This window comes from Drosophila miranda, chromosome XL (genome assembly GCF_003369915.1).
Source record: "Drosophila miranda strain MSH22 chromosome XL, D.miranda_PacBio2.1, whole genome shotgun sequence".
In the NCBI taxonomy this organism is placed as follows: domain Eukaryota; kingdom Metazoa; phylum Arthropoda; class Insecta; order Diptera; family Drosophilidae; genus Drosophila; species Drosophila miranda.
The window spans coordinates 6,793,596-6,807,548 of record NC_046673.1 but is presented as its reverse complement, the minus strand read 5'-3'; the positions used below and the strand labels follow the sequence as shown (position 1 = coordinate 6,807,548).

At 46.5% G+C, this 13,953-nt stretch overlaps 4 protein-coding genes across 7 annotated transcripts; 3 read left to right on the top strand and 1 right to left on the bottom strand.

The window, feature by feature from the left end:
• Positions 1-1,499: 1,499 nt before the first annotated feature.
• LOC117187412 (SWI/SNF chromatin-remodeling complex subunit SNF5-like) lies at positions 1,500-4,608 on the top strand. 3 transcript variants are annotated; one of them, XM_033390041.1, is made up of 5 exons: positions 1,500-2,238; positions 2,299-2,670; positions 3,389-3,461; positions 3,521-3,852; positions 3,935-3,958. In XM_033390041.1, the coding sequence occupies exons 2-5, from the start codon at positions 2,536-2,538 to the stop codon at positions 3,941-3,943; spliced, it is 549 nt and encodes a 182-aa protein (XP_033245932.1). In that variant the 5' UTR covers positions 1,500-2,238; positions 2,299-2,535; the 3' UTR covers positions 3,944-3,958. The 3 variants fall into 3 exon arrangements, with proteins under 3 accessions (XP_033245932.1, XP_033245930.1, XP_033245931.1); XM_033390039.1 differs by lacking the exon at positions 3,935-3,958 and adding an exon at positions 3,973-4,608 and having other exon boundaries at positions 1,501-2,238; XM_033390040.1 differs by lacking the exons at positions 1,500-2,238; positions 2,299-2,670; positions 3,935-3,958 and adding an exon at positions 3,973-4,608 and having other exon boundaries at positions 3,260-3,461.
• Positions 4,609-5,342: 734 nt separating this feature from the next.
• Positions 5,343-7,343, top strand: LOC117187001. The gene is made up of 6 exons (XM_033388550.1): positions 5,343-5,477; positions 6,181-6,291; positions 6,355-6,589; positions 6,663-6,783; positions 6,858-6,974; positions 7,029-7,343. The coding sequence occupies exons 1-6, from the start codon at positions 5,343-5,345 to the stop codon at positions 7,321-7,323; spliced, it is 1,014 nt and encodes a 337-aa protein (XP_033244441.1). The 3' UTR covers positions 7,324-7,343.
• A 422-nt stretch (positions 7,344-7,765) lies between these two features.
• LOC117187463 lies at positions 7,766-8,784 on the bottom strand. Of its 2 annotated transcripts, none has more exons than XM_033390204.1 (3): positions 8,618-8,784; positions 8,399-8,542; positions 7,766-8,343 (listed from the first exon to the last, which is right to left on the bottom strand). In XM_033390204.1, the coding sequence occupies exon 3, from the start codon at positions 8,340-8,342 to the stop codon at positions 7,941-7,943; it is 402 nt and encodes a 133-aa protein (XP_033246095.1). In that variant the 5' UTR covers position 8,343; positions 8,399-8,542; positions 8,618-8,784; the 3' UTR covers positions 7,766-7,940. The 2 variants fall into 2 exon arrangements, with proteins under 2 accessions (XP_033246095.1, XP_033246104.1); XM_033390213.1 differs by having other exon boundaries at positions 8,399-8,539.
• A 1,064-nt stretch (positions 8,785-9,848) lies between these two features.
• LOC117187591 (RCC1 domain-containing protein 1-like) lies at positions 9,849-11,897 on the top strand. Its single transcript, XM_033390280.1, has 3 exons — positions 9,849-10,606; positions 10,667-11,063; positions 11,783-11,897. The coding sequence occupies exons 1-2, from the start codon at positions 10,389-10,391 to the stop codon at positions 10,761-10,763; spliced, it is 315 nt and encodes a 104-aa protein (XP_033246171.1). The 5' UTR covers positions 9,849-10,388; the 3' UTR covers positions 10,764-11,063; positions 11,783-11,897.
• The last annotated feature ends 2,056 nt before the right edge of the window (positions 11,898-13,953 follow it).

Genomic DNA, 13,953 nt, shown 5'->3' with positions numbered 1-13,953 from the left:
CGTTGGCTAGAATATGCCCAATATGCCCTCCTTCTTAGCTGTTCTGAGGAAAACCCCAACTCTATCCGTATTTCAGGGACCCTCTTCATCCGGAATGGGCGGCATGGCAATGTCCCAGCAGCCGCAGCACAAGGCCGCGAATCAGCCAGGACCTGCAGCGCTGCTTCCACAGCAGCAGCAGCATCCGCGTCATCCTTCGCCAGCGACAGTGCCCAGGGTCATAGCCGAGGCAGCAGCTCTGGCTGGAGCTGGGGCTGGCATCGACATTGGCCTGCACGCCCATGGACATCTGCCCAGTGCCACGGAAATGGCCATCGGACACATTTACCAGGAGCTCATGGGCATGAATTTCAATCAGGCCAATATACAGCAGCAGCAGCAGCAACACCACCACCAGCAGCAGCAGCAGCACCACCACCACCACCAGCAGCAGCAGCAGCAGCACCACCACCAGCAGCAGCAGCAGCAGGCGGCTCTCCAGCAGCAGCAGCAGGCGGCTCTGAAGCAGCAGGCGGCTCTGAAGCAGCAGCAGCAGGCGGCTCTGAAGCAGCAGGCGGCTTGTTATTTTCAAAATAAAGGCATGTAACCGCCGGATTTTATCAGACAATCGCACAAAAGTACCGATGTTCGCAGCTTCCTGTACATCGATAAGTAGAATCAAAAGTCGCGGATATATTTGATCTTACGTCCTGAGCCAACAGAAAAATAGTATCGACTCGGCCAAATCTGAGAAAAATATTCATGTTAATATGTTCGCCCAGCCAAAAAATATCAGACATATAAGTCGATATATATCAAAAAATTTATATATCAATACATATTTAACAACCATCCCTAGAATACTGAACTCTACCTGCGGTGACCGCTCTCAAATCATTTATTCCAATGGATTGGATCTAAATCCTTTTCGCTCATTCACTTTCAAACAATTTCTATTTGGCGCACACCACTTGCATCCAATCGATAGTATTGATGGTCGAATTGCTTTCTTCGAAACGGTTATTGGCTCTTTTTGCGCTCTCATTAAATCAGTTAAGGTTCTCTTTTTCGCTCTATTTGAATCGAGTATGAATCGGTAGCAACCGGTCCCAACCATTGAAAATTCAAATTCAAGAGCTGAAGCTGCTTTAAAATGAACCAGTCTTGTGGGAAAATGATTCGTCAATCGGATTAAAGTTTCTGGGCAAGGCTGAGGGTTCTAGTTAGCTAGTAACATTACCCGAAATATCAAAAACGAGAAATATTTATGAGGGACCTATCGATAAGTCCACGTTCCGCCATTTTGACGCGTCCATCGCTACTGCGCAGCTGCAGCGCCGACTGCAGGCTGCTTTTCCAATAAAAAGGCCGACAAGAGCTGTTTTCTCATACATATATGTATGTATATATTTTTTTCCTAATACTGGCACTGTTTCTATTGACTAAACTGAATCTTCTTCAGATGTCTTTCAATTAAAAATTTATTAAATTTACATGGGAAAAAAAAACATGAATTGCGAATGGCATGTTTTTTCGATGAAAAAAAAAATGTTCTACCGATTTTTCGTTCAACATATTTTCACAAAAAGTTGCGGAGGTGCTGCGGAGGAGTTGCCTCCGTCGCAGATACGGTCGTGGCGGACGTCTATAATCAGGAGGTCTTTGTTTTTATATTGAGAAAATGCATGTGTAATCCTTAAGCTAGAAAGTTGTACATTGCGAATCTCGTGGATGAAACAAACGGTTTATTCTTCTGCGTACATATTCATAATTTGTTTGTTTTTCCTGATTTCTGGAGGATTCGACTCATTCAACTTTAACAGTTGAGGCACGTCCACCGCGCCTTCATATAGATTTTAAAAAATGTATTTACGTTTTTTTTTTACTTTAACTTATTCAACTTTGACAGCTCTTTGAGTTTGGTGGGGCAGCATTTCTGGTCAAAAGACCGGTCCAACGCCTTCCTCTTCGAGGAGGACGTGCGGCAGCTGGCCGTCGGCTGGACCCACAATGCGGCGCTGCTCCGCAACAACGAGATCCTCATGTGGGGCCGCAACTGCTACGGACAGCTGGGCACGGGCTCGATCAGCGAGCAGCAGGCGGTGCCCCAGCCACTGAGCCTCCGACTGCCCGACGGCCAGACGCCTGCTCGCGTGCACATGGGGCAGAGCACGGCCTGCTGCGGACTACAGCCGGCGAGATCTACACCTGGGGCTGGAACGAGCACGGAAACTGTGGCAACAACAGTACAGAGAATGTGTAAGAATCTCCCTTCTGCCAGTGGATTGGCTTTAAATTCAATTTTCGATCAATTTCCAGATGCAGCGCGTGAAGTTGGCCGGAGCTGGCTCGGGCTTCTGTTACGCCATTTCCGAGTCGTCTGTTAATTAATTTTATAATAAATGTTAAAAATGCTTAAAAATACTAAACGGAACATCGAAATTAAGGTATTTGATGTCGGATCATGAGCAAAATTGTACGAATAATCAAACCCAAGCAGTTGGCGCTCTTTCTTCCATCGATAGTTGAAGAAACATCGATGTATCGATAGTAACAATGAAGTTTTTCAACCTTCAGCAGCTTTACTTGAACTCCGCGGAATTTTCGTTGCAAATACTATTTGCCATTTTTACAGTGAAAATAAAGTGCTTTGTTTTTCAAAAACTTAATCTTTTCCACAGAAAAAAGAAGGTAAATATGGTAAATGGTAGATTTTTATATATTTTATTCGAAATGTGCGGCTTGCCAGGCAATTAGTGGATGAATTTGAGGGCGCTTATGGTTTTTGAAGCCAACAAGTGCAAATGGCGATGGAGAATCATCAAAGTGCAATGAAATATTCGAAATATTTGCGGCACCGGCCTCTACACACCGTGTTCCATGATAGATGCCTCAGAGCAGAGAACTATCTCCCTTAAATAATTGGCAGCACTGAAAAAGTCGCCCAAAGTGAGACATCGCTTCTTCTGCGCAAAATGCAATGGATTGGATTGATATTTCTTCGATCCGCAGAAGTCTCACTTTAAGACTTCTGTGGGCATGTGTATGCCGGCATTTTTCGTTCACCAATACACAAAAAGATTAACCAGTGCTGCCAATAGTTCATCCACTGATACACACACGCACACACAGCACTCAAGCCTCCACGACCTCTGACTGGGCAGCACTGTCGTGGTAGGCGTCTGTGTCGGGCAGTAATTCCGAGAAACTTCAGCGTGTATTAGTAGACAACTCCGCATAAATAAAATAAATTTCCCATAAATCAATTTGTTTTGTGCAACCGATCGCCATAAACAAACGAACACACGACTGGGATCCGATTGCTTCCATTTCGCTCGAAGCAGTGAAGGTTCTCGTTCAGCGGTGTTTCTTTCCAATAAACATTTTCATTTCTTTCTCGCACAAAAAGATGTCGGAGAATAGCTTCAACTCAAAGTATTTGGACGATGACGATGAGGACGATGCGATTGCTGCCTCTGAGGGTGTGTACCAATGAATCCTCTAAACTAAATATAATCCACGCGTTTGTCTCGCGCTTTAGGCAAAGTTTCGAGCCAGGTGGCCAAGCGCATCTGGCAGCCAACCATCGATGATACTACCCCTGGGGTCTGGGAGCCGCCCGCTCTAGCGGTGAGCGGGACCGCCTCGGACTTTATACACGAAGTGATGCGCTCTCTCTACGGCGACAACAGCAAGGATCCGGAGAACGGCTCCGCCCAGTACTTCAAGGCGGCCGAGAATTATGCGCTGTTTGGCGCCAACTACATGGGCTTGGAGGAGGACAAGAACAAAAAACCGCCGCCGGGCTTCGACCAAAGCTCCAGTCAGATTGCGGCTGGATCGGCCGGAGTATCCGGCCAAAGCTACTCGGGGGTAAGTGGTGCTCTAGGCTTTCAATGAATTAGGAATCGATGATTCGTTGGCTAGAATATGCCCAATATGCCCTCCTTCTTAGCTGTTCTGAGGAAAACCCCAACTCTATCCGTATTTCAGGGACCCCCTTCATCCGGAATGGGCGGCATGGCAATGTCCCAGCAGCCGCAGCACAAGGCCGCGAATCAGCCAGGACCTGCAGCGCTGCTTCCACAGCAGCAGCAGCATCCGCGTCATCCTTCGCCAGCGACAGTGCCCAGGGTCATAGCCGAGGCAGCAGCTCTGGCTGGAGCTGGGGCTGGCATCGACATTGGCCTGCACGCCCATGGACATCTGCCCAGTGCCACGGAAATGGCCATCGGACACATTTACCAGGAGCTCATGGGCATGAATTTCAATCAGGCCAATATACAGCAGCAGCAGCAGCAACACCACCACCAGCAGCAGCAGCAGCAGCACCACCAGCAGCAGCAGCAGCAGGCGGCTCTCCAGCAGCAGCAGCAGGCGGCTCTGAAGCAGCAGGCGGCTCTCCTCTCCTACGGCCAAAAGGCCGTAACAGCAACTGGCATAGTCCCTGACCCACACGACGTATGTTCTCAAAGCGGTGTTTCTTGCGTATCGTGCCCGTTTGCGTCGCCAGGTCCACTTCTGGGACAACTAGAGTACGGCCAGGACATTACACTCCACACCCACAGATTAGATGACATGGAGCGATCGAGTATTTGAACTAGTTTTAAAATATTTTGTTTGTTTGTTTTGTCGAGTTTGTTGTCGTCTCCGCTGGGCTGATGGCCGACAGCATAGCAAGGCGTACTCTTAAACAGTCTTCTAAGTTATTTAGTTCTACGACACACACATTGCGGTCCGCCTCAGCAGATGGATCCCTGTGCCTGTGCCCAGAATGTCGCGGCTCCGCGCGTACTGGAGTCCGATTCCACACGAGGGCGAGGCATGAGCTCAATATCTTCTTGTTGCTGCAGAGCGCCTCCCGGCTGCTGGGTTTTTGCAATGATTAAAATGACCTTCATTCCCTGATGACAGACAGTCATTGGAAAACGTTTCTCCAGCATCACTGCCGTGGTCTGTTGTACCTCAACCGTCGACATCTTCTGTTGAAGTGTTCTCCGCTTCTGAATTTTAGTGTATAGTTTTGAAGGGCTGGGCTGGACTGGAACACCTATATCATGTTCGGCCTTGTCAGCCGATCCGTGCCAACATCTTTGAAATCGTTGAGCGGTGAGAGCGGTGCTGTGTTGCAGATCCGCTTCGGACAGCCCCCCCACATCCACACCACCCACATCATGCTGTGTGGAGTGCCCTGAGGCCTGCGTTTCATTGACAAGAAGCGACCACAGTGTGGGACACGCCCGCAGATTCTGCAAGTGAAGATCAACTACAAAGGATTACTTACTTTGTCATTGCCATGAGAGGCGGAGGGAACAGCCACCGTTGTGTTGATGTGATGTTCCACCAGTTCCACGGGTTGTTTTATGGGCAACGAGCCCAAGCAGATTGTGCGCTACAAGCGAGGATACCCTTTGGATAAAAAACACAGCCGCAACTGTGGCGGATCAGCTGAAATCGCTGCCAAACTGCAGCCAATGCGGTGGGAGTCGTCAATTCGAGTATGTGGGAACGGGAGGTTAAAGTGTGACGGTGGTACTGTCCACCCGAAGTCGCTCCAGTCGTTTTCCGTACAAGCCAATATTTAAATAAAAAATTAAATATTTTTTTTTTTATAATAAAGGAGCTTATATCATTTTTTTTCTTTTGTTCTTCATTCAAACGTAAGAAAATGCAGATAAAATCAGCTATTTTTTTTTGCCTGTTATCGATTTCAGCTGAGAAAATCAGAAATATACCAAAATACCACTGTCGATAAATCCGATAGCAACTGCTTAGCATAATCAATCAGGGTGACCGGTTTACCATTTTCAACGGTATATAAAAATCCAATAAAAGCAAGTATTTAGAATAGGCCAGTTAAGTAGAAAATTGATTCATCGATCGTTTAAAACTATGTGGGCATGGCTAAATGTTCTATATAGCTAGTAATATTCCACGGAATTTTAAAAACGAGGAATATGTAAAATAGAACATGAATTCGTCAGTACATTTACGGTATATTTTTCAAATGAGACGGTATATTTTGGTATATTTCTGAGGGTCGGACCAGAAAAGTCGAAAAGTCCAGTAAAGAACGGTACTGCTGTTTGAAAAATTTCAGCTGTATATCTTATAAATAAAGAGATTAGCAGACGTACATGGTTATATTTTAATATATATATTTAATTTTGTTTTTAAAACGTTTATCATATTGCTTTTTAGCTCTTTCTGCTGCACCTTGACGACATCCTGCCGCAGGCGTTGAAGCTACAGCCGCGCAACAATAACCAGCCGACTGGCTGCTCCACAATCATTGTCAACCAAAAGAATTGCGTAGGTAAAGCCTAGAGGAGCCCCAGAAGATTGCTTTAATACAGTGCAACGTCTCGTTTATAGCGACTGTTGGGTCACACCGAGGATGCCCTGACGGAATCCCTCAATCATTACTATTTTGTTGACGCGCACATCATCAGCGACAAGCCGCAGGGCAAATACAATGTCAAGGAAGAGCACTTTATGTCCCTGTGCTATGCCGGACACTTGCCCGGCTACACCATGAATCAGAATTATCATGGCCTGGTCTTCAGCATCAATACGATCAGTGCGGAGCTGTTGCGCAGTGGCAAGACACGTGAGTGTACTTCCCATTTCCCTTTCGATGGGATAAGAGACCTTTAATGAGGGTTGGCTTTAATGCTTTTTAGCGAGACACTTCTTGACACGAGCCCTGCTGGCCACCAGCAATGTGGACGATGCTTTTAGGGTGCTCAAGGACGCAGGTGTGGGAGCAGCCGATGCCTGCTCCATTAACTTTACCTTCTTGGCGTGAGTATCAAAGGGACTTTGGTCAACGGTCAACAGTCAACAGTCTGCAGTTTTCTTGTTCCTTGATTTCACAGCGATCCCCGCCAGATGTTCTATAATGTGGAGATGGCGCCTTCGCCAGACCGTAAGAATGAGTCGCTTTTGAACATCAAGGAGATACCCTTGGGCAATCATAACTACCATGTGAATCAGTGATCTACCAGTAGTCATTAGCGCAGCTTGAGTAATTCTCGATTCGATCCTAGATTCGATCGCATACGCCAGGATCAGGCCAACGCTCTGATGGTCGACTCCAGCGTATCGCGAATGCAGGCGTTCGGCACCTACAAGCCGCCATCGAGCGAGCAGGATGTGCGCCATATGCTGGGCGATGTCTCTGGGGGAATGTATTGCGTGTGGCGCGAGAATGGCAGCTGTGATGAGGTGGTCAAAACCATTGCCGTTGGCATTTTCGATCTCACCGCTAGGACCATGTCGCTCTATTCGGACAATCCCAGTCAGACGGAGCCTCACTGCAGGTTGCCTCTGCTCTTCAAGTAGCTTTAATGCACACCCCCGCCTCCCCCTTTGTTGGACGCAGATTTTACTCGTATGTTTAATAAACATAATCAAATGGCAGTTTGAGCTTGATCCAAAATTTTGTTGGGTCGTTAGCCAATCTAAAACCTCTCACTCTTCAAAATAAAACTGTGAAATTTGAGTGAGCCAAGATGTTAGTACAGAGGGGCATGTGCATGTGGATAATTTCCCCACACATCCTTTGTGTGGTGTGATTCCAGGTGCCCATCTACCTGGGGGCCATGGAGCCCCTGGTTAGCTGCAGCGAAGATGACAAAATGGGAATGTGCGGATCGTCGAGCTGGTCGACGCTGAGTTCTTCAAACGGATTGTCGAGTGGGTTGCGGGGCTGGATGGTGGGGAATTTCTGTTGAATAAATAATAATACGAGTAGTACCTAAAACAAATCCTTAAAGTGCACCAATATCGTTGCCTAGATTCTTCGTTTATTTGGCTCGTGTGTTAGGCTCGTGTGTTAATGTCGTGTTATTGAATATGCTATGTTTTGTTTACCGAGAGTTTGATATGTATTACGTATCGTGTCCGAACAGGGGCAGTGCAGTGATCAAACTGCATAGCCAGGGCCCTTCTATGCTATGTCACTTGCATAGCTCGGCGAAGAAGCTCTCCAGGCCGCGCGCCTTCTCCCACTTGCCATCGATGAGTGCCTTCTGGTGGACCACCATCAGGGCGCGGATGCAGTCGACCATCAGGAGATCAAAGTCGTTGGAGAGGAGACTCACAATTTGGGCGTAGCTAGCTGTGGCCAGGCTGGGGGGCCGGGTCACACAGCCTATGAGAATGCGTAGCAGCTGCTCCTTGTGGTCGGGCAGGCAGTCGGTGAACAGCAGTTTCAGTCGACGGATGTGGAAAAAGTCGGCGACGAAATTGACTCCGTCTAGTTTAGCCATCAACTCGGCAATTAACTCAATACGGTCGTCGGTGGTGAGATCCTCACCGCGCCCAGCTTGCCACTTTCTCTTGCGATGATGACCGTTCATTCTGATAGAACATTGGGATTCTCACTGATTCTGATTTTCAGACAATAAATACGTACGTATGTGCACTAATTGAAGAAAGTAATTCGAATTACTGTGCTATTTGTTCACTTTTCACTTCTTTTTGGATTGGTCTTCGGCAGAATCCACGCACGCGTTGCTTTTTTCAGGGAGGCTGCGAACCATCCAGTTCGAAATTACTACTGAAAATACAGGCGAACTTAGGCGTTTTATTGTAACTTATTTCTAGCTTCACAATTTTTACACAGAACACTCACTGAACTGACTATTAATTGCCAGATTTGTTGACCATATCTGAACAAATGTTTGGCCTATTCCGATTGACAAAGCCGGCGAAAACGATATATTTTCTGTCCCCGCATTGGCAGCACTGGCTTTGTAAAGGTAACCTTTGCGGCTTCCTAGCTTCATTTTTTAGCACCAGGAGTTTCGTTACTTTTGTCGCTTTCTGTGTAGTTGGAATCAAACACATGTTCTTCAGGGAAAAAGAAAAGATCGCTGATGATGAACAGTGGTTAAGTTGAGTGGTTACTATTTGAATGAATACAATTTTATGGGCGGCTTGTTATTTTCAAAATAAAGGCATGTAACCGCCGGATTTTATCAGACTATCGCACAAAAGTACCGATGTTCGCAGCTTCCTGTACATCGATAAGTAGAATCAAAAGTCGCGGATATATTTGATCTTACGTCCTGAGCCAACAGAAAAATAGTATCGACTCGGCCAAATCTGAGAAAAATATTCATGTTAATATGTTCGCCCAGCCAAAAAATATCAGACATATAAGTCGATATATATCAAAAAATTTATATATCAATACATATTTAACAACCATCCCTAGAATACTGAACTCTACCTGCGGTGACCGCTCTCAAATCATTTATTCCAATGGATTGGATCTAAATCCTTTTCGCTCATTCACTTTCAAACAATTTCTATTTGGCGCACACCACTTGCATCCAATCGATAGTATTGATGGTCGAATTGCTTTCTTCGAAACGGTTATTGGCTCTTTTTGCGCTCTCATTAAATCAGTTAAGGTTCTCTTTTTCGCTCTATTTGAATCGAGTATGAATCGGTAGCAACCGGTCCCAACCATTGAAAATTCAAATTCAAGAGCTGAAGCTGCTTTAAAATGAACCAGTCTTGTGGGAAAATGATTCGTCAATCGGATTAAAGTTTCTGGGCAAGGCTGAGGGTTCTAGTTAGCTAGTAACATTACCCGAAATATCAAAAACGAGAAATATTTATGAGGGACCTATCGATAAGTCCACGTTCCGCCATTTTGACGCGTCCATCGCTACTGCGCAGCTGCAGCGCCGACTGCAGGCTGCTTTTCCTATAAAAAGGCCGACAAGAGCTGTTTTCTCATACATATATGTATGTATATATTTTTTTCCTAATACTGGCACTGTTTCTATTGACTAAACTGAATCTTCTTCAGATGTCTTTCAATTAAAAATTTATTAAATTTACATGGGAAAAAAAAAAACATGAATTGCGAATGGCATGTTTTTTCGATGAAAAAAAAAAATGTTCTACCGATTTTTCGTTCAACATATTTTCACAAAAAGTTGCGGAGGTGCTGCGGAGGAGTTGCCTCCGTCGCAGATACGGTCGTGGCGGACGTCTATAATCAGGAGGTCTTTGTTTTTATATTGAGAAAATGCATGTGTAATCCTTAAGCTAGAAAGTTGTACATTGCGAATCTCGTGGATGAAACAAACGGTTTATTCTTCTGCGTACATATTCATAATTTGTTTGTTTTTCCTGATTTCTGGAGGATTCGACTCATTCAACTTTAACAGTTGAGGCACGTCCACCGCGCCTTCATATAGATTTTAAAAAATGTATTTACGTTTTTTTTTTACTTTAACTTATTCAACTTTGACAGCTCTTTGAGTTTGGTGGGGCAGCATTTCTGGTCAAAAGACCAGTCCAACGCCTTCCTCTTCGAGGAGGACGTGCGGCAGCTGGCCGTCGGCTGGACCCACAATGCGGCGCTGCTCCGCAACAACGAGATCCTCATGTGGGGCCGCAAGTGCTACGGACAGCTGGGCACGGGCTCGATCAGCGAGCAGCAGGCGGTGCCCCAGCCACTGAGCCTCCGACTGCCCGACGGCCAGACGCCTGCTCGCGTGCACATGGGGGCAGAGCACGGCCTGCTGCGGACTACAGCCGGCGAGATCTACACCTGGGGCTGGAACGAGCACGGAAACTGTGGCAACAACAGTACAGAAAATGTGTAAGAATCTCCCTTCTGCCAGTGGATTTGCTTTAAATTCAATTTTCGATCAATTTCCAGATGCAGCCCTACACTCGTGGAAATCCCGGGACGCGTGAAGTTGGCCGGAGCTGGCTCGGGCTTCTGTTACGCCATTTCCGAGTCGTCTGTTAATTAATTTTATAATAAATGTTAAAAATGCTTAAAAATGCTAAACGGAATATCGAAATTAAGCTATTTGATGTCGGATCATGAGCAAAATTGTACGAATAATCAAACCCAAGCAGTTGGCGCTCTTTCTTCCATCGATAGTTGAAGAAACATCGATGTATCGATAGTAACAATGAAGTTTTTCAACCTTCAGTAGCTTTACTTGAACTCCGCGGAATTTTCGTTGCAAATACTATTTGCCATTTTTACAGTGAAAATAAAGTGCTTTGTTTTTCAAAAACTTAATCTTTTCCACAGAAAAAAGAAGGTTAATATGGTAAATGGTAGATTTTTATATATTTTATTCGAAATGTGCGGCTTGCCAGGCAATTAGTGGATGAATTTGAGGGCGCTTATGGTTTTTGAAGCCAACAAGTGCAAATGGCGATGGAGAATCATCAAAGTGCAATGAAATATTCGAAATATTTGCGGCACCGGCCTCTACACACTCGTGTTCCATGATAGATGCCTCAGAGCAGAGAACTATCTCCCTTAAATAATTGGCAGCACTGAAAAAGTCGCCCAAAGTGAGACATCGCTTCTTCTGCGCAAAATGCAATGGATTGGATTGATATTTCTTCGATCCGCAGAAGTCTCACTTTAAGACTTCTGTGGGCATGTGTATGCCGGCATTTTTCGTTCACCAATACACAAAAAGATTAACCAGTGCTGCCAATAGTTCATCCACTGATACACACACGCACACACAGCACTCAAGCCTCCACGACCTCTGACTGGGCAGCACTGTCGTGGTAGGCGTCTGTGTCGGGCAGTAATTCCGAGAAACTTCAGCGTGTATTAGTAGACAACTCCGCATAAATAAAATAAATTTCCCATAAATCAATTTTTTTTGTGCAACCGATCGCCATAAACAAACGAACACACGACTGGGATCCGATTGCTTCCATTTCGCTCGAAGCAGTGAAGGTTCTCGTTCAGCGGTGTTTCTTTCCAATAAACATTTTCATTTCTTTCTCGCACAAAAAGATGTCGGAGAATAGCTTCAACTCAAAGTATTTGGACGATGACGATGAGGACGATGCGATTGCTGCCTCTGAGGGTGTGTACCAATGAATCCTCTAAACTAAATATAATCCACGCGTTTGTCTCGCGCTTTAGGCAAAGTTTCGAGCCAGGGGGCCAAGCGCATCTGGCAGCCAACCATCGATGATACTACCCCTGGGGTCTGGGAGCCGCCCGCTCTAGCGGTGAGCGGGACCGCCTCGGACTTTATACACGAAGTGATGCGCTCTCTCTACGGCGACAACAGCAAGGATCCGGAGAACGGCTCCGCCCAGTACTTCAAGGCGGCCGAGAATTATGCGCTGTTTGGCGCCAACTACATGGGCTTGGAGGAGGACAAGAACAAGAAACCGCCGCCGGGCTTCGACCAAAGCTCCAGTCAGATTCCGGCTGGATCGGCCGGAGTATCCGGCCAAAGCTACTCGGGGGTAAGTGGTGCTCTAGGCTTTCAATGAATTAGGAATCGATGATTCGTTGGCTAGAATATGCCCAACATGCCCTCCTTCTTAGCTGTTCTGAGGAAAACCCCAACTCTATCCGTATTTCAGGGACCCTCTTCATCCGGAATGGGCGGCATGGCAATGTCCCAGCAGCCGCAGCACAAGGCCGCGAATCAGCCAGGACCTGCAGCGCTGCTTCCACAGCAGCAGCAGCATCCGCGTCATCCTTCGCCAGCGACAGTGCCCAGGGTCATAGCCGAGGCAGCAGCTCTGGCTGGAGCTGGGGCTGGCATCGACATTGGCCTGCACGCCCATGGACATCTGCCCAGTGCCACGGAAATGGCCATCGGACACATTTACCAGGAGCTCATGGGCATGAATTTCAATCAGGCCAATATACAGCAGCAGCAGCAGCAACACCACCACCAGCAGCAGCAGCAGCACCACCACCACCACCAGCAGCAGCAGCAGCAGCAGCACCACCAGCAGCAGCAGCAGCAGGCGGCTCTCCAGCAGCAGCAGCAGGCGGCTCTGAAGCAGCAGCAGCAGGCGGCTCTGAAGCAGCAGGCGGCTCTGAAGCAGCAGGCGGCTCTGAAGCAGCAGGCGGCTCTGAAGCAGCAGCAGCAGGCGGCTCTGAAGCAGCAGGCGGCTCTGAAGCAGCAGGCGGCTTGTTATTTTCAAAATAAAGGCATGTAACCGCCGGATTTTATCAGACTATCGCACTAAAGTACCGATGTTCGCAGCTCCCTGTACATCGATAAGTAGAATCAAAAGTCGCGGATATATTTGATCTAACGTCCTGAGCCAACAGAAAATTATAGTCGATTCAGCCCAGATTCAGAACAGTAGTTCCATTGATGATATGTCCATTCCAATACATTCGCCGTATATCGTATCCATAAATCCACCGGAAAATGTAGAAAAAAATATCCAATATTTACCATTACGAAGTCTAGAAAATTAAGCTCAGACTCTTTTGCCAAGAGTAACCATCCGCAGCGTCCTTTTCAGGCATTTCAAACACAAATGAAAATGAGTTTTACATACGATAAAACGATAACTACTTGTTTCTCAGCTGATTTCTAGCTCGATACACAAATTCGAAAATTCATAAAAAGGACGACTAGACAGTCGCTTTTGGCTCCATACGCCGTAATAGGGACTATTTCCTACCACCCAACGCCACCAGCAGAAGCTTGATCGGCTTGATCACCATCAGAAGCTTCATCAGCAGCCAGTGATGCCAGGTCCCCAGGCCTTACCTATTATTGCAGTAATTCACTTCCAATAAATAAGAAATACAAAAATTCAACTTTACGCGTATATCATGATCACGTATCACGATGATGTGAAATCGTCAACAGAACCCATGGCAGTCATGGCGCTCATTATGGCAGGCGTCGGCAGATCATCGGTAGCTGATCGTTCTCATTCCGATCGACTGAACGAACATGGGATGCCTTGTTTCTCAACGCTGGCGCCTTTTGATGGAGAGTCACTACTGGCATATGTTAGCCACTGGGGGTGTTCCGACTAGATGATACTGTACACCCGTGGAGTTGTCGCTGCAGAGGATAACAGCCTCTAATCGTGTGCCGCACAAATTACTGTTAAGAGAATATCTGTTTTGTTTTAACAATACAATGTATCAATGTGCTCAGCTCATATGAGTGAGCGCACGCACCAAATAAAGTA